Below are 19,932 nucleotides of genomic sequence, written 5' to 3' on the forward strand. Positions count from 1 at the left end.
CAACAGTGATACAAGTTTATATCTTATTCTCCTAACTCCACATATAGAAATAATACATGCAAACAAATATGATGAACACACTTAGTAGATTACAAGCTTCCTAAGGACACCATACAAGGGACCATTTGCATAAAGCATATTCCATTTACATTATATTCACATTCATAAGCATATTTCCATAAAACATATGGAGTGCAACGTCACACACCCCACCCTGTACTTCAGGGATTTTGGCCTTATTTGTTACCCCACCCCAGCCCCTGCACCTTCCCTTTGCCAGGGATGGTCCATGTGGCTCCAGTCTGTGGTGATGGCCATTACACAGCTGTCTCTGTGTCTGGTCACTTGGTGGCATCCGTGAGAGAAGGTGCTGTGGACGAGGAGCCTCCTGCTGGCTTAGTGGTGGCTGGAGCAGAGTCGACAGGCTCTGGCTGTGTCTGTGCCGGGTGATATGGCCCCTTCTGGGCCCCTGCAAGGGAAGCACAAACAACAATTGACTCATCTGGAGACCTTGCTGCCTGGGAGCAAGGGTGTGTGTGTGGGAACAATGGGGATCATAGCTGGGGGGCAGCTTCCCACAGCCACTCCCCCTTTATCCAGCCAGGGCTCAGCATGGAGCCCCTGGGATCTCATGCTAAGCGTGGCCAGGCTGGCTTGGTATGTGTCTGGGAGACCAAGTGCTGCAGGATGGGGGCTCAGTAGGGAGCGCTCTCCCCCACCAGTCAGTGCTGACCCCATTACCCCAGTGTGGCTCTAGGGCAGTGGTTCCCAAACTGGGGTTCATGAACCCCTGGGGGTTCGCGAAATGTCACAGGGGGTTCTTGGGAAAAAAATCCCTAATGGTGGACAGAGCTGTCCCTAGGGACCCCAGGCAGCAGAGATCAAAGCAAGCATATCTATCACACTGAGGAGATTTAAACTTCAAGCCTCCTTATAAGAAATGGAAAGGGAGGTGGATATTTTTTGCTGTTTTTAAAATCAAATAGGCAGCTAGTATTGTTTTTAAAATTATCATGACAAACAAGTTTAAGCTTTGTTGTAACATGCGTTGTTTGCCTGGACTGCTCAAGACCTGAATGCTTGTGTAGGAGGAACTCTGTGAGTTGGCTTCTTAAATACCTTCATGTTGTTTCACATCTGAGACTCCTTCATGAAACATAGGAGTCTTGTCCTATAACAGGCTTATTCAAAGTGATACAAGCTATGAAAGTGAGATCTTGGAAGAGTTTTCATAATGTAATAAAAATACTGTAATAATACATAATAATTAATAATAAATAGTGTGTAAAAAGCATGTCATAAAAACAAATTTTATATTTCCAAGATCACTGCTTTTTATAATTTATACTCAGGTAAAGGAGAAAAATCCCTGGAAATATTCATTTTTAGGAGGGGGTTCATGAGACTTGACATTTTAGTGAAAGGGGTTCACAGGTTGTTAAAGTTTGGGAACCACTGCTCTAGGGAACGCTGTGCTGCAGGGCAGGAGCTGTGCTGCAGGGAAGGGTGGGGGCATCACTCACCTGGCCTCCTCCTCAGGTACCAGCCCAAGGCCCCGATTCCCAGCACAGCGAGGATGCAGCCAGCAACAATTGCCAGGACACCACACTGGCCTGTGGCCTGGGAATCTGGAAATGCCCCGAGACAAACTGAGCCATAGCGCCTCAAACCCTTTTGCCTCTCACTGCCCCTGCACCTGCCTGATATCTCTGGGCTAGTGCCTCCATCCCCCGGTTGAACTGGCCCTCCCAGCCACCCATCCCATGTGTCTGCCCTGCATCTAGACAGCCCCTTCTCTGCCTTCCCCTCCCAGTCTGTGAGCCCCCCCTCTCATTTCCCCTCCCCTCTGTGCCCCACTAAAACCCCTTCTCTGCATGCCCCTCATTATTTGCCAGCTGCCCAAGGCCCCCCTATGCTTTCCCCTCACCTCTGAGCCCCGCCATTGTGCTCCTCTTCCTGCCCCTCCCCTTTGAACCCCCCAAAACACTTCTCTACCTACCCCATCCCTAGTACCTCTCTCTGGCTACCCATATCCTGGTAACCCCCAAAATGGAAAATTGTTCCATCAAACCATCTTCTCTTGTACTAGATTGGGGTGTATTTCTACTAGCCTTCTGAAATGTATTTACATAAATATCTAGTGTATTATTATTTTGCCAATTATTTTATATTACTCTAGTTCACAGCCTTTGGTTCAGGCCTCAGGCCCTGCACCAGGCCCCATGCTTCACGTTTTCTCTCTCCCTACTGTATTTGGATGTTGAGGGTGTGGATGGGTGGCACAGGTATAGGGAGAAAGGTTGTGGCTGTGGATGGAGTGTGGGTTGCAAATGAGAACAGGTGGCTGGCAAGCCTTCTATGGGCTGTTTGTGAAAAATCTGTATTTTATTAGCTGATGTCAAGCCAGATGAATGTGTTGCTTTCACAGTCATGCAGCATGGAGGTTTGAAGCTGATTGCTGTGGAATAAGAAAAACGTGCACTTCCAGGGTTGCTAACTCGTGGATTCTGGCCAGTTCCTGGATCACAAGGTACCATAAGCTTGCAGGAGAGGAAGGAGTGGGCCATGAGAAGGGGATTTCTGACTACAAGCTGATCTGCGTGAAGAAAGGCGGCCTGCATTGGCATCACATTTTGCCCACCCTGCAGCATCTGAGTGGTTAGGTTGTGATCTATATATAAAAGAAGAGAGGGAACCAAATGCCTCATGGTGCTGGCATCCTCCGTCATCAGGGATGCTTGGGGGACTGGAGGAGCAGGATATGGTTGGGCAGGATTTTTGTGTGTGTGTGTGTGTGTGAACTGGATGTCCCTTCAGAACAAGTCGGACATCTGGCCTATGCCGAGGCGATACTGCCAGATGTAGAGGTTCTTTTGGGGCTCCAGGGTCACCTGGATGGACTCTTCTTCTTCTCGGGCTTTGTTCCAGTCCTTCTGCTCCATGTAGATACTTCTCCTGCCGTAGGAGAACTGGGCCTGGGTGATGAGCTTGGTGAGCTCTCCGGCCCCAAGGGACATCTCAGATGAGATGCTCCAGTTGTGCTCGATGCTGGACATCTTCTGCTTGGCGTAGCCCACCTTGCGGATGACCTTGTTGGCCCAGATGATGAGGGAGTCAGAGTCGTTGTGCAGGGTCTTGATGCACTCCCAGCCGCTGGTTGAGATGCCCTTCGTGAGGGTCAAGCCCCCAGGGAAGAAGTTCAGCATGTTGGGGTGGATGGAGTAGAAGGAATCCAGCTTGTCAAATCTCATGTCTGGGTACAGGAAGAACTGAGCCCCCCACTTCTCATCCATCTTGATCAGGGCTAGGAACTGATCAATCCCGAAGTAGTAGAGCCCCTTGCGGTATTCAGGGGGCAGGAGAAAGTTATTTTCACCTTCAGCTGTCCTCAAATTAGTCACACTGCGGATTACACCCTGGTTTTGGAAAATGATGAAGAAGGTCCAACAAACCCTCCCGTAGTTGTCCCTACTGCAGCACCTGGGATGCAGCTCAAAGACCTGAGCTCCCTTATCTGTGCTTAGGTCCTTCACCACCCGGTAGCAGCTGCCCTTGATGATGTAGATATTGGATTCCTGCCTACTGCCCATGTAGTGATCCCCAACCAGGCATTCAGGGTGCAGTCTCTGGATCTTAATGTTGCGCCCCTTCTCGAGGAATTCAGTCATCTGCAGGTAGCAGCCCAGGTCGGAGCGGACGACGCAGTTTCCATTGCTGTTGTGAAAGATGTCTGTGCCTGGGGAGTCTTTCTGAGGGACCAGTGATCCCATGATTGGCCTGGAACCCTGGGGTGGGGACAAAGCGGAGGGAAGGGATCAAAGCAAAAGGATCAAAGCAGCTTGAGAAGACCATGTGCACGTGGGGTTGGATTGGGAGACACCAGGGGACTTCTCTGTTTCTATGAAGGGAAAAACTTTTCAGTGACACCAGGAGTGAATCTCTCAGAGCAACAACGACCCCTCTTCTCTCACCCCAGTGGAGCTACGGCTGATATACACCAGCTGGAGATCTGGCCCAGTGACACCAATGGAGCTATTGCCAATATACAGCAGCTGGGGTCTGGCCCACTAAAATCTGCAGGGGATCTGGCCTACTGTTTCCAATGGAGCTGCAGCCCTTTGACATTAGCTCATCTGATCTTTTGTGAATCTTTCATGCTTTAAGACCCCCCCCCCCCCCGGTTCCAAGAGTGACCAGGCACCTGGGATAGGAATTGGGGAGTCCTGGGAGGTGTCTGCAGTGAAGACTCCTAGATGTGCCCTGGGCCTGCAACACTATCTCCAGGACGTGGGATTGTCTTGAGAGAGGGAGGGGAGGGGAAAGTTCAGAGTCCTGCCTTGAGAGGATCCTGCCTTACCCGGGATCCCACTTACCTCCCTTGATCTATCTGACTGGGCCATGTCTCCGCCGTCTCACCCAGTAAGTACAAAGCGCTGCCATGCGTGGGGATAGAGGTGAGGAAATAAAAACAAGTTCCTGACGTATAACTCTGTGCCCAGTAAGGAGCTCAAAAGAAAATAATGCATCAAAGTTTCCTCAATCTCGACCCACAGCCCCCTGCTATCCTAGTCCTTGGCTGCCCACTCTGCCGGTGCCCCTCAGTTCCTACCTTCAGCCGCCTGCTAGCCCAGCTCAGTGTTTTCCCCAGGAATTGAAGTGAGAAGGGCTGTTCAAATTTACAGTGGAGTGAGGCCCAAGGGGTGAGATTGTGAGGGTGAAGATGGGTTGTATGGCACCATAGTAAAAGCAAAAAAAATCATTTTTTTAAAAAAGTGTATTTAATTTAAATTTACTTTTGAAAAATTAATTTTAATATAATAATAATGTTTTAGTACAGAAACTCCATGAGACAGTGATGATGCAAGATAACAACCTTGGCAAATAATGTTTTCTAAATATCTTGTCCTATTAGGAAATGTATATTTATGTATGTTTTCTAGTCATAAATCAAGCATTCTGGAGCAAAGTCACTAAAACATACTAATCTAGCTGTCCTAAGAATGAGAAATTGTATTAATTCCTTCTATATGTACATAAACTTTCAAAAAAATTCAATAAAAAAGGAGTTAAGTTTACTGTGGCTGCCCGGTTGCTATAAGCGAGTTTCTTACGTTTTCATCCCTCAGAACAGTCCCCCAAAATGCTCTTTCACTGCTTCATCTCACCTAACCCTGCAATTGGGAAGAGCGGGACACGTGGCTTGTCCGTGTGTCTGGTCGCACTTCTGAGTTCTCCAACTTCATTGGTGGCTTCGATTAACTGTATGGTCCACCATGCTAGCCCCAGTGTATACATCCTCTTTTGGGGTTCGTTGGAGGACAGCAATCCTTTTGTATTGGACCTTTGCCAGCAGCTCTGAGATTTCCCTTCTCTGCTGATTCCATCACTCTCCAGTAGATGGCACTGGTGCATCAACATTTTCTTTCAGTCTTTGCTTATAGGAGGCATTCTATGTGTTAGTCATTGATTTAAACATTGTATTTCTGTATTAACCAGCCTATTAATTGGGTTCCTCCCCTTTTTGAGCAATTTCTTTTAAAGTTTTTAAGTCACACACGTGCTGGGTGTTTCTGCCTTTCAATAATTCAGTTTCCTTCTTGTCCCAGAGAATTCCTATCACTTCCAGGGGCAACAAATGGTTTAAAAGAAAACAGACACAATCTTGTCTAGTTCCTGAAAAGTAGTGGACACGGAGACAGATTTTAAAAGGCATTTAGGTGCCTGAAGATGCCAGTTTAGGTTTTTTATGAACACCGTGGGTGTCTGCAGGAGCGAGAGCTTCTTGGGTTAAGTCTTGCGTTGGCCTCCTGGAAATTAATGGGATCAAATCCCTGCTTATAACTTCCCAGTGCCCTCCTCTCAGCTTGCAAACCCAGCTCATCCACTTCCCCTTCCCCAGCTTCTCTCCAAATCTCCTTATCGAGGCAGGTGATTTCATGACATGTTCTCTCTGTCTTCTCTCATGACTGGCAGCCTGAATTCTGCTTTGGGATCATTCTGGGCTCGAATCTGCTGCTGAAACGCAGAGAATTAGTCAAGCCAGAATAAATAATTGATTTTTTTTCAGCATTCACCAGGTTACTGGGGTGGAATTTCCTTGATTTGCTCCTTGGTTCAGGGTCTGTAGAAGTGTAAAAAGCTGGAGGGAGCCATGATGATCGTAATTGTCTTCACACAGGGCTGCAAGTGCTAACAGCAGGTTGAGCTGCATTGATTTAATTCTTTAATTTCCATCCCCCCAGTTCATCTAGAGGGGAAAGGCTGCATGTCCATTCCTGCCTCCCTGAGCCACCAATTCCCCAGCTCTGGGGCTGGATGGGAGCCAGCGCCTCCTAGAGGGGAAAGGCCCCATTACAGATTCACTGACCCTCGCATAAACAGGAGAATCTTCAGCCCCAGTCAGTTACATCCTGCTCCACCTGAACCGACCCCTGGCAGGTGCGACTGGTCCTTTTTATACTGCCCTATTCTGCCCACTCCCAGTCTTCCAGCCCATACAGGACCAATTCTTGTTGGTTCTGCTGGGTTGGATCTCAGGGGGCACTCTAGGCGTTTCGAACTTGCTGGTTTTTCCCCCAGACAGGAGAGCTTCTTCGGGCATGGTGCCCCCACATGGCAGAGCCCCAGTAGGGGGCAGAAAATGCCCAGCACACCCTGTAACAGCACGTGGGGCAGGGGACATACAAGACGCAGGTAAGGGAGAGGTACCCAGGCAGGGAACCTATTTCATCCCCCCCTGAGCCTTCCACATCCCCTCCACCCTGTGTCTACCCTACCTTCTCCCTCCTGAGCACCCAGCATGTAGCTATAAAGGTGTCACTGCTGGACGGAGCTGGGGGGGAGGGGCAGTAGGAATGGGACCCTGAGAGCCATGGGACAGGAACAGCCTGTGGAACTCACCACCACATGAATTCAACAGACACTCAAGGGCCAATCAGAAGTTCATGGATATCACCTCCAGCAAGGCAGAGGAGCCACATGCCGGGGTGGGGGGCCAGGGGGAACGCCTGCAATTCAGGGCATGGCCCAGCAATAAAGTAAGGGGGGCAGGAGGGAGTGGCTCCCTTGGGCAGGTTATTCCACAATTCATAGATTCATAGATTCATAGATTCTAGGACTGGAAGGGACCTCGAGAGGTCATCGAGTCCAGTCCCCTGCCCGCATGGCAGGACCAAATACTGTCTAGACCATCCCTGATAGACATTTATCTAACCTACTCTTAAATATCTCCAGAGATGGAGATTCCACAACCTCCCTAGGCAATTTATTCCAGTGTTTAACCACCCTGACAGTTAGGAACTTTTTCCTAATGTCCAACCTAGACCTCCCTTGCTGCAGTTTAAGCCCATTGCTTCTTGTTCTATCCTCAGAGGCTAAGATGAACAAGTTTTCTCCCTCCTCCTTATGACACCCTTTTAGATACCTGAAAACTGCTATCATGTCCCCTCTCAGTCTTCTCTTTTCCAAACTAAACAAACCCAATTCTTTCAGCCTTCCTTCATAGGTCATGTTCTCAAGACCTTTAATCATTCTTGTTGCTCTTCTCTGGACCCTTTCCAATTTCTCCACATCTTTCTTGAAATGCGGTGCCCAGAACTGGACACAATACTCCAGCTGAGGCCTAACCAGAGCAGAGTAGAGCGGAAGAATGACTTCTCGTGTCTTGCTCACAACACACCTGTTAATACATCCCAGAATCATGTTTGCTTTTTTTGCAACAGCATCACACTGTTGACTCATATTTAGCTTGTGGTCCACTATAACCCCTAGATCCCTTTCTGCCGTACTCCTTCCTAGCCAGTTTCTTCCCATTCTGTATGTGTGAAACTGATTTTTTCTTCGTAAGTGGAGCACTTTGCATTTGTCTTTGTTAAACTTCATCCTGTTTAACTCAGACCATTTCTCCAATTTGTCCAGATCATTTTGAATTATGACCCTGTCCTCCAAAGCAGTTGCAATCCCTCCCAGTTTGGTATCATCCGCAAACTTAATAAGCGTACTTTCTATGCCAATATCTAAGTCGTTAATGAAGATATTGAACAGAGCCGGTCCCAAAACAGACCCCTGCGGAACCCCACTCTTTATGCCTTTCCAGCAGGATTGGGAACCATTAATAACAACTCTCTGAGTACGGTTATCCAGCCAGTTATGCACCCACCTTATAGTAGCCCCATCTAAATTGTATTTGCCTAGTTTATCGATAAGAATATCATGTGAGACCGTATCAAATGCCTTACTAAAGTCTAGGTATACCACATCCACAGCTTCTCCCTTATCCACAAGACTCGTTATCCTATCGAAGAAAGCTATCAGATTGGTTTGACATGATTTGTTCTTTACAAATCCATGCTGGCTGTTCCCGATCACCTTACCACCTTCCAAGTGTTTGCAGATGATTTCCTTAATTACTTGCTCCATTATCTTCCCTGGCACAGAAGTTAAACTAACTGGTCTGTAGTTTCCTGGGTTGTTTTTATTTCCCTTTTTATAGATGGGCACTATATTTGCCCTTTTCCAGTCTTCTGGAATCTCTCCCGTCTCCCATGATTTTCCAAAGATAATAGCTAGAGGCTCAGATACCTCCTCTATTAGCTCCTTGAGTATTCTAGGATGCATTTCATCAGGCCCTGGTGACTTGCAGGCATCTAACTTTTCTAAGTGATTTTTAACTTGTTCTTTTTTTATTTTATCTGCTGAACCTACCCCCTTCCCATTAGCATTCACTATGTTAGGCATTCCTTCAGACTTCTCGGTGAAGACCGAAACAAAGAAGTCATTAAGCATCTCTGCCATTTCCAAGTTTCCTGTTACTGTTTCTCCCTCTTCACTAAGCAGTGGGCCTACCCTGTCTTTGGTCTTCCTCTTGCTTCTAATGTATTGATAAAAAGTCTTCTTGTTTCCCTTTATTCCCGTAGCTAGTTTGAGCTCATTTTATGCCTTTGCCTTTCTAATCTTGCCCCTGCATTCCTGTGTTGTTTGCCTATATTCATCTTTTGTAATCTGTCCTAGTTTCCATTTTTTATATGACTCCTTTTTATTTTTTAGATCATGCAAGATCTCGTGGTTAAGCCAAGGTGGTCTTTTGCCACATTTTCTATCTTTCCTAATTGTCTGCCAGGGGGGTGCCACTCTCAAAGGCCAGGCTAGATGGGCTCCCTGGGCTGATGGACCCTAGGGGTCCTTCAGCAACAGCACAGATTTCGAGCATGCCATGGCAAAATCTGGGCCAGCTACCTCCCAGCTACATTCCAGCTCCAGGTGATTCACTGAGGGGGATGGATTCACATACAGCTGGGGAGAGCTGGGAATGAAACCCCACAAGCTCTACTGCCCAGTCCCCTGACTCCAGTGCTCTAACCACTAGACCCCACTCCCCTCCCAGAGCCAGGGAGAGAACCCAGGCATCCTGGCCCCCAACCCTCCCACTACAATCACTAGACCTCCCCCCTCTCTGAGCACGGGATAGAACCCAGGAGTACTGATCCCCAGACCACCCCAACACACACACACACACATACACTCTCAAACCACTGGACACTACTGCCCTTTCCGAGCTGGGAACAGAACCCAGGCATTATGCTTTCCCTCCCCCCCCCCCCCCCCCGTAACCCTCCCCAACCCTTTAATGGATATGCAGCTGGGAGGATCCAGCTGGCTGCTTCCCCTCCCTTTTAGCTATGACTTCCTGTTGTGGGGCGGTCCACACGGATCTCTAACCAGCGCCTTGGAGAGGGTCACAGGGCACTGAGAGCGCAGGCCTTGAAGAGGGGCGCATGGCCACATCTTCACTCCCAGTGCCAGTGTGATCCACGTGCCATCCTCGCCCCCTTCCAGGCTGCCCCATTGCCCCATTCTGGGGACTCTGCAAGTGGAGCCTCTCCAAGGTCCCTCCCCTACTGGGGTGGGGGGAGCAGAGGCTCCGCTGGGCTGCTGGTTACCCGTGGTTCCTGGTGCAGAGCCAAATTCCACACCGCCCCACCTGGGGCCAGGACCCTCTTCCCCCACAGACCCAGGGCCAAGCCCCTCTTGGTGTGACCCTCTCCCAAATCCTCCCCCAACCTCTGCTTCTGGGGCCTGGCCGGTCTCAGCATCAGCTCACCCTGTGCCCGGGGTAGTGGAAAATTCCTGCCTCCTATCGATTCTTGTGAGCAATTGGACCCAGAGCGTGTCAGCCCGACCCACCAGCCAGGCATCTCAGAGCCCTGTCCCACCCTGTCTCCAGCTCTGGACGATCACTGATGCTTCAGAGGAAGGTGAGAAAACATTACAGAATACAGGGAGCCAATGGGGCATCAGGGTAACTCTTCCTGCCTCACCCCTGCAGGGGAAGTCCGGAAGCATGAGATTGGATGATAGTAATTGTCTTCATACAGGGCTGCAAGTGTCAGCACCAGGTTGAGCTGCTTTGGTTTAGTTCCTTATCTTCCATCCCCTGCCCTCCCCCCCCCCCCTCAGTTCATCTAGAGGGGAAAGGCCCCGTGTCCCATTCCCCACTCCCTGAGTCACCAATCCCGCAGCCCTGGGGCTGGATTGGAGCCAGCACCCCCTACAGGGAAAAGGCCCCTTGACACAGTCACTGACCCTCTCAAAAACAGGGGACTCTTCAGCCGCAATCGGTTATGGCCTGTTCTCCTCACTGGAAATGTACAAACTGCTGCAGGCACAGGGGGTGTGACTGCAATATGGACCAGGCAGATAAGAGTCTGGCAGGGATACCACTATCTGGTGAAACAACTGTGGCCCCCGTCAGAGAGCAGGGTTTGGGGTGGACATAATTGGTGTTACCTATCAGCTCTGCATGCTTGGGGAACCGGAGTGCAGTATCCAGCCTGTCTGACTCATGAAGGACACCCCCCCACACACCTGCCTTTGCTAGAACCAAAACTGCTCAGAAGACGTATGAAAAGCAATGAAATGGCAGTGAGAGACACACCTAAGCCCCTCCGGAAAAGGGTGACAGGATTAAGGAAACTCTGTTAGCCTCATTTGCATCAAAGATGGGACAAGGAGGCATCTCCATTAGCATACGGAATGGAGAACAGAAATTCCAAGGCAAGCACCGCACTGAACTCTGGGACCAGCAAAACAGGGAAGCACTGCATGATGGGAAATCTCTGCTCCAGATGTTAATGAACCCACGCCTGCACACATCCAGCTCAGTAATTATCGGACCAGTTCTAGTAATAAATCCTCTATTGGTATCCAAAATACTGAAACTGCCTAATTGCATTGGGAACTCCCTTGAAGGAACAGCGCCCATAGCCAGGAATGATCATTCCTATTATTCAGCCAGAACAAAACCACTTTGGTATACCACTTGAGCCATCAGTTTACCCAAAAACAAATCTAGTGTCCCCCCTTGTACCATTCGTCTTTCCCTACAAAAACCCCTACCCATGCTCAAGTAAGTGTTCTGATGCCTGGATCCAAAATCTGCATCAGTTCCATTGGGACTTCATCTTCTCCTGACTGATTGTGCTGGGGGCTCTGCCCGTCTCCAGCACTCTGGACTCTCAGCTACTACCAACACCTGGGACCCCCAATCGATTCAAGCTTCATGGCCTGGTGAGAACACCCCCCCCCCCCCCCGTGACATTCTATACCTTGGAGGAGCGTACTGTAACCCCCATATTCCTCATTTTCATATAATTGTGATCTTATATATAAAGTATGCCTTGTAAGGTATCAGGGGAAAGGTTATGATCTGCTGAAAGTCATTTCTCTATCCATATATGTATATCATTAATGCATATGAAGTTATGAGAATTGTGTAGTATGGCTATCACTAAAACATACTGTGCATTGGGGAATTAGCCAGATATTAGCTCCCCAGAGGCAACAACAAGGAAAGTAGCCAGCACCCGGGTGGGGAGTCAGGCAACCCATCAACAGCCATTGTCCAGCAAGGGATCCACAATGTGATGACTCACCTGCATGAGGCCACACCAGGAGATTTGCTCAACCTTGCTTGGAGAGATTCAGTAATGCTCACCTGATTCTGAAGGGGGGAAGAAAGGACATGATAAAAGGAAGAGACATTTGCCATCCTCCCTCTCTCTCTCTTCCACCTACATCTACAGACACCACCACCACCAAGCAACTGAAGCGCTGATCAAAGGGGAGAGCCTGGCTGAAGAGCAGCGAGCCTGTGGTGAGAAGCATCTAAATTTGTAAGGACATTGAAAGTGTTAAGATCAGCGTTTTGCTTTTATTTCATTTGACCAAATCTGACTTGTTATACTTTGACTTACAATCATTTAAAATCTATGTTTATAGTTAATAAATCTGTTTGTTTATTCGACCCGAAGCAGTGTGTTTGGTTTGAAGGGTGTCAGAGACTCCCCTTGGGATAACAAGCCTGGTACATATCAATTTCTTTGTTAAATTGATGAACTTATATAAGCTTGCAGCATCCAGCGGGCATAACTGGTCACTGCAAGACAGAGGTTCCTAGGGTTGTGTCTGGGACTGGAGATATTGGCTAGTGTCATTCGCTTGCAAGTATCTGGGAGCAGCAGTTTGTTTGGCTGCCCCATTACCTGGCAATAAATAACATTCATGGTTAAGCTGGTTCCTTCCCCACTCCCCTCCCCCTTGTGGGTGTTTTTGGCTTCCCCATTCAATCTGCAACAACGCTCCTCATACCTAAGCTAAAGATCCCTGCCGCACCCAAAAATCCTGTGGGGTTTGCTCATCAAGTGGGCTGTTACTAGAACGATTGTACCGTGAAAGTGGGGATAGGGATGTGCTGAACCTGGGGCATATGAGAGTGGCAGCCTGGAAGTGCTGCTTGACCCAGCCCGCTCAAGCATACTCTACTCTGGTGTGATGCTCATGGCATATGGGGGTGACAGCTTGGAAATACTGCTTGACCCAGCCTACTAAGTCCAGAGACAAATAAGGGGTCCGCTTGGGAGTGCTGATTGAGCCAGTCCTCTCACACATACTATTAGTGTGTGTGTGTGTTTGTCTGATTCTGGGGCTGCAAAAACCCAGCCCTGGGGAACCTAGGTCCTGCAGGATAGCGTCATTGGGACAGAACTTGCAGCAGGGAGAAGTAGAGCTCCACATGAGAACACAAGTGACATAACCAGAACATTGGTAGAATTACAGAACACCCCCTCTCCCAGAAGAGTAACTCTAATAAATGAACATACCCCAAAGTAACGGGCAAATCTGGTAACAGAGTCAGAGTCTTGATACACTTGCAGCCTCTGGAGAGGTGCCCTTGGTGAATATCAGGACCCCAGGGAAGAAATTCAGGCTCTCAGGTGGATGGAGTAGAAGGAGATCAGTTTGGGGTATATCTTATCCTGGTTAAGGTGGAATTGAACCCCCACTTCTCGTCCACCTCGATCAGGGTTAGGAATAGCTGGATCCTCAAGTAGTAGAATTCCTTGCAGCATTCAGGTTCTGGGCCAGGGGGGAGTTACAGTGCCTTCATCTGTTCTCAAAGCCATGATGCAGCAGACTATGTACCTGTCTTTGAAGAGGATGCTAAATGTCCCACCACACTTCACATAGTGGTCCCCACCATGGCACCTGAGAGGCAACTCATAGATGTTGGCTCTCTCATCTGTGCTCAGGCCCTTCATCACCTCTGTAAGAGCAGGAATCCTGGGGCATAGCCGCTGAAAGAAAGAACTGTGACACAGGTAGCTGATATTTGACACCCAGGTGAGTGACGGACACTGATCTATCACCTTTTATTATATCTTTAATTTTTGTTAATTCTTTTTATTTACAAATTATTTTAAGTGTGGTGTTGGCCTTGATATTAAGGCATGGATTATCCCATAGTGGTGCAAGGAGAGAATTAGTAAAATACGATGCTGTAATCATCTTAACACACTTCCGGATGCCCCTTGCAGATGCAAGTTTGGATTTTTTTCCCTTAAGGGTGAGGGTACCATCTTAAGATATATGAAAGAAGAGGGGGAACCAAATGACATAGCTGAGATTTTTTCACTCTCAAACCAAGTTGGTGTGTACACAGAGCTACTGGAGGAGGATCAACTTACAGTAGGATGCATTTGGAATGCTAGATAATATAGACACAATTCTGACAGCCCCATACCTCTAGTTGCCCAGGATTTTTTAAATGTCTTCTGTGACAAGCGAGGTTCTCTTTTATCCTATATAAATGGGATGATAAGCCTATTTATTTGAGCAAAAGCAAGGGAGAGACCTTGAAAGGTCTGATGATTTAAGACACTCTTCCCTAGATATTCAGTATGAATGTTTCTGTACTCTCCAGTAAGGATAGAGGGAGGATATGCCACCTCTGTACAGCCTTGGAAATTTCTTTGAATTTATAGTCCATACTTATAGAAACAATTTTGGGAAGATTAGGAGAAATTTTAAGGCCTCAGTAACATTTCCTTGCATATTTGCAATGGAAAATGCTGAAACTGAGACTGAGTGCTGATGTATGTACCTTGCCAGTGGTTCAAGAGTGAGATTAAAAAGAAGGAGTGAGAGGGGACAGCCTTGTCATGGTGCTCTTTCTAGCAGAAAGGTGGGAGAAATAATTCCCATTAGTTGGAGTCACGTGCAGGGAGACTTGTGTAAGTCATTGACCCAATTCAGGAATATGAAAAATGCTGAAAGTTTGTATTTTTTAAGTACTTCCATTAGATAAGGCCACTCAACCCTATCAAATGCTTTCTCTGCATCTCGAGATAAGACTATGGAGGGTACATCTGACATCTGAGTTTGTTAGATCAAGTGAATGATTTTTCTCATATTATCAGTAACCTATCTTCTTTTAATGAAACCAAACTCATCTGTGTGTATAATTCATGGGATAATGGTGTTCAGTTGTGTCGCTAACATTTTTGCAATTATTTTGCAATATGTGTTCAATAGAAATATGGAGTGGAAGTCACCACAGTTGAAACCATCTTTGTTCCTCTTTAATATTCAATTAATTAATTAAAGCAGTTCTCATGTCATGAGACATGGTTCCTTTTTGGAATGTTTCAGTGAAGACCTTTCTACTGGTAAGTGGCAAACTGGCAGACACAAAAATAGAGGAGCCACGTGCCAGGGTGGGGGACCAGGGGGAAAGCCTGCAATTCAGGGCATGGCCCAGCAATAAGGTAAGGGGGGCCTGCTGCAACACAGACCCAGGGTCTGGGGAATGCCCCCAAAGCTGCAAACTTAACTGAAAACAGCTCAGCAGGCTACCTATCTGCAGCACCCAGACATGCAGTTCTCAATGGGATCCAAACCCCAAATAAATCCATTTTAATCTGTATAAAGCTTAAACTCTTCGCCCTCTATATCAGTGATAGAGAGATATGCACAGCTTTTTGCTCCCTCAGCTATTAATCATTTACTCTGGGTTTATTAATAAACTAAAGTGATTTTATTAAGTATAAAAAGTAGGATTTAAGTTTCAAGTAATAACAGATTTAGGTTTCAAGTAATAACAGAACAAAGTGAGTCACAAAGCAAAATAAAGCAAAAACACGCAAGCCCAATACATTAAGAAACTGATTACAGGTAATATCTCACCCTCAGAGATGTTCCAATAAGCTTCTTTCACAGACTAGACTCCTTCCTAGTCTGGGCCTAGTCCTTTCCCCTGGTAGAGTCTTTGTTAGATCCAGCAGACATCTCAGGTGGTAAGCAGGGGTTTTCTATTGACTGGCAGCACCCTTTCTCCTGTTCCACCCTATAGCGATGCGGCGACTCACTGGTGCGGCGCCTCCTGCTGGTTGTCCAGGAAATTAGCTTTTCCAGCTCCAGAGCACCCTCTGCTGGCTGATGTCCTGCTTGCCGCTGGTCTCCATGTCCCTCCCAGACCCCGGTGCCCTTTACTCAGGGGTTCTGCCCAACGCAGCAACCCCCCAATCTGGGACTCCCCACCCCAGGAAACCCCCACCCTATATCCCCACCTCGCCTCAGTCTATCGCCACTGCCAGTCATCACCTAGCCCCCGTTCCCTGGGGCAGACTGCAGTGTAAGTGCCACTCATCACCGGCAAGGGGGGTTTGGACGTGCTGCCTCTGCCTACCCTTGGGCTGCCCCTCTGCAACCCCAGTACCCTTTCCGGCCTTTAACAAGGCCTGCAGCCTGGGGGGCGGGTTTCCAGGCTGGAGCTCCCCCAGTTCCTCTAGCCTTCCCCCAGCCCTGCTCCACTTTAGGTACTCTGTTCAGCTCCCAGCAGCCAGGCCCTTCTCTCTCTATGGCCTGAGAGAGAGACTCTTTGTCGGAGCTCCTGGCCCACTGCACTCTTATAAGGGCCAGCTGGGCCCTGATTGGGCCATGGCCCCAGCTGTGGCTGTTTCCCCTTTCAGCCCAGGCTTGCTGCTTACCCCAGCAGCAGCCCTCTCACAGCCTCAGCCCTTTCCCTGGGCTGGTTTAACCCATACAGGGTCGGAGTGGGGTGACTACCCCTCTACACACACCCTTTTATAGCTTTGGAACAAGGCGGGAATCTTTTGTCTGTGCTTGGTCCCCACCCCCGCCTCATCAGTGGAAAAGTACAAGGGCTAAGCTGGATTCCAGTATCATGTGACATGGTCATATGTCACTGTAAGACCCCTAGTCTCCATTCTTCCTGGGTTGGCCAACACATACACAGGAATGCTTGCAGATAAATAAACCATTTACAACCAATTGTCCTAGTCAATGGGAGCCATCAAGTTCCTAATGCCCCATTGACGGCCCTCATTGGTGTGACTACAACAGTGATACAAGTTTATATCTTAGTCTCCTAACTCCATATATAGAAACAAATAAGATGAACACATTTAGTAGATTATAAGCTTCCTAAGGACACCATACAAGGGACCATTTGCATAAAGCATATTCCATTTACATCATATTCACATTCATAAGCATATTTCCATAAAACATATGGAGTGCAATGTCACACACCCCACCCTGTACCTCAGGGATTTTGGCCTTATCCATTACCCCCTAACCCCTGCACCTCCCCTTTGCCAGGGATGGTCCATGTGGCTCCAGTCTGTGGTGATGGCCATTACACAGCTGTCTCCGTGTCTGGTCACTCGGTGGCATCCGTGAGAGAAGGTGCTGTGGACAAGGAGCCTCCTGCTGGCTTAGTGGTGGCTGGAGCAGAGTCGACAGGCTCTGGCTGTGTCTGTGCCGGGTGATATGGCCCCTTCTGGGCCCCTGCAGGGGAAGCACAAGCAACAATTGACTCATCTGGAGACCTTGGTGCCTCGGAGCGAGGGTGTGTGTGTGGGGACAATGGGGATCACAGCTGGGGGACAGCTTCCCACAGCCACTCCCCCTTTATCCAGCCAGGGCTCAGCATGGAGCCCCTGGGATCTCATGGTAAGCAGGGCCAGCCTGGCTTGCTATGTGTCTGGGAGACCAAGTGCTGCAGGGTGGGGGCTCAGTAGGGAGCGCTCTCCCCCACCAGTCAGTGCTGACCCCATTACCCAAGTGTGGCTCTAGGGAACGCTGTGCTGCAGGGCAGGAGCTGTGCTGCAGGGAAGGGGGTCATCACTCACCTGGCCTCCTCCTCAGGTACCAGCCCAGGGCCACGATTCCAAGCAGCGCAACGATGCAGGCAGGAACAATCACCAGGATACCAGGTTGGCCTGTGGCCTGGGAATCTGTAAATGTCCCGAGACAAACTGAGCCATGGGCTGGCCAAAGCCCTTTTGCCACTCACTGCTCCTGCACCTGCCTGATATCTCTGGGCTAGTGCCTCCATCCCCCGGTTGAACTGGCCCTCCCAGCCACCCATCCCCCATGTGTCTGCCCTGCATCTAGACAGCCCCTTCTCTGCCTTCCCCTCCCAGTCTGTGAGCCCCCCTCTCTCATATCCTCTCCCCTCTGTGCCCCACTAGAACCCCTTCTCTGCATACCCCTCATTATTTGCCAGCTGCCTAAAACCCCCCTGTGCTTTCCCCTCACCTCTGAGCCCCGCATTGTGCTCCTCTGCCTGCCCCTCCCCTTTGAACCCCCCAAAACACTTCTCTACCTACCCCTAACCCTAGTACCTCTCTCTGCCTACCCATATCCTGGTACCCCCCAAAATGGTCCCTCTGCACTTCCCAACTCCCTTTTCCCCCATCCCTTGTTTCCATCTCCTCCCTCAATAGGAGTGGCCCCATTCCTAGCTTCTCCCCACTGCTCCCCCTGTTCTGCCCCCCCCCCCAGTACTCACCCAAGGTCACCCTCAGAGGGGTATCCCCCAGGCTGCTGTGTCTCACCACACACACATGCTCTGTGGGGTCGATCCCCTCCTGCCCCAGCTCGATGGACACCTGGATCTGGAAGGTGGGGTCCCCATTTGGCCGGATCCCGCTGGTCAGCTGCTCCCCCAGGGCCACCTGGCCCCCCCGCTCCCAGGTCACCTCGATGTCACGGGGATAGAACCCCGTCACATGGCAGATGAGGCGCTGCTGCCGGTCCTGGGTCCCTGGGACGAAGGCCACATGCACTGAGGGCTGGGCTGGGGGGAGGGCGAGGAAGGGATATTAGTCACAGTGAATGGGATAGCAGGGGACTGCAGGTCGAGACTGAGGGGCATTGGCAGAACTATCACCTGTCTTCTGAGTGGTGAATGGCACAGACCTCTCCATCCAGAACCTGCACTGCTGCAGTGGGAGGTGATTCAGCACAGCAGAAGTCTCCCCTTCACGGTTCCAGCGCTCTGCCACTCGCCAGGCTGCCGGGTGCACCGAAAACCAGCGGTTCTGGTCGGTCTGATGCTGCAGCATGTCCTCCCCATTGAGGGAATATCTGGTGACAGCTCGGACAGCACCAGTGGCATCATCCAGCTCACAGGTCTTCAAGACCTGCATGTAGTAGGGCTCTGGGTGAAGAATGGGTGTGTGAGCAACTGAGTATGCAGCTACCACCAGGGGCCAGAGTGGGGGAGAAATTTTCCCATGCATAGAACTCAGGATTCCTGACTCCCAGCACTCCCCACCCTGCAATCCGCCAGACCCCACTCCTCTCCCAGAGCTGGGAATAGAACTGAGAAGTCCTGGATCCCAGCCTCCCTCCCTGACTCTAACCACTATGTATCAGGAAAGTCACTCCCCTCTTGTGTCCCCCCCTCAGTTCCCTCCCACCTCCTTTGAGCTGCCCAACTATTCCCTTTCTGAGCCAAGCTCAGTTCTGAGGGAAGGGAACTCACCCGCCTTTGGGGCGCTGGCGTTCATCTCCCGCACCAGGCCCTGGTACTCAGTCTCCACCCAGAAGTCCCAGGCCAGGCACCCAGCCCTGCGTGCATTCCAGAACTGCTGGCTTTCCTGGTTCCCTGGGCTGTACCCATTGCGGGGAGCTTGCCTGCGTGTGTTGCTGTCATAGACTGAGAGCACCAGGTCATTCACCCTCATCACTTGCAGTCGCTTGGGCAGACCAGAGGCCACCTGAGGGGAGATGAGCTGGAGATAGGAGATATGGTGAACCCCTGTAGGAAAGAGAGAGACCGGGATGGGAATGGGACCTAGGCATGTAGGACTCCAACCCAAGGGGACCCTGCAGCACCCAGCCCTGGGGGGAAATGACTGGGATGGGAAATAGGACTGAGGCATCCAGCAGAACAGGGGTCACTTACCAGCCAGGGTGATGGAGCAGAGAGACAGAAGCCAGAAGGAGACCAAGGCAGGATTGGGCCAAGGAGCCATCGCCATGGAGGGGATGGGACTGCAGCTCTACAGGGTGGTGTCTGGGGCCAGGACCCAGAGAGCTGGAGAGGGCACGGCCGCCCCTTCCTATTCTGAGCTCTCTGCTGCTCTGACAGGAAACACAAGAGCGGAAATCCAGACCCACAAGATGAGCAAACTTCAAGAGAGACAAATCAACCGTCCATTCCCCGCACTGCTCGCTGCGTCACAGGAAGCCTCGCTCTCCAACAAGACCATAAAGCTTGAATAACTCCTATTGTTTGTTCGTAGTTGTCTCTGTTATAACGTGTTTACTTTATGGGGAGGTTTT

The 19,932-nt window shown here is 49.7% G+C and overlaps 1 protein-coding gene across 1 annotated transcript; it reads right to left on the reverse strand.

Moving 5' to 3' along the window:
* Positions 1-317: 317 nt before the first annotated feature.
* LOC135886982 (HLA class II histocompatibility antigen, DP beta 1 chain-like) lies at positions 318-19,643 on the reverse strand. Its single transcript, XM_065414758.1, has 6 exons — positions 19,553-19,643; positions 19,130-19,405; positions 18,533-18,802; positions 18,152-18,439; positions 1,524-1,628; positions 318-469 (listed from the first exon to the last, which is right to left on the reverse strand). Exons 1-6 carry the CDS (start codon positions 19,626-19,628, stop codon positions 342-344), a joined length of 1,143 nt encoding a protein of 380 aa, XP_065270830.1. The 5' UTR covers positions 19,629-19,643; the 3' UTR covers positions 318-341.
* Positions 19,644-19,932: the final 289 nt, after the last annotated feature.

This window comes from Emys orbicularis, chromosome 12, assembly GCF_028017835.1.
Source record: "Emys orbicularis isolate rEmyOrb1 chromosome 12, rEmyOrb1.hap1, whole genome shotgun sequence".
In the NCBI taxonomy this organism is placed as follows: Eukaryota; Metazoa; Chordata; order Testudines; family Emydidae; genus Emys; species Emys orbicularis.

Bases quoted from the DNA above. Each gene is read 5' to 3' on its own strand.
- LOC135886982 (XM_065414758.1), bottom strand. From the start codon at position 19,628: ATGGCGATGGCTCCTTGGCCCAATCCTGCCTTGGTCTCCTTCTGGCTT. The intron at 18,440-18,532 runs GTGATAGTTCTG...CCCTCCCCCCAG, and splicing joins ATTCACCACTCAGAAGACAG to CCCAGCCCTCAGTGCATGTG. The intron at 470-1,523 runs GTGAGTGATGCC...CTTCCCTTGCAG, and splicing joins GTACCTGAGGAGGAGGCCAG to GGGCCCAGAAGGGGCCATAT.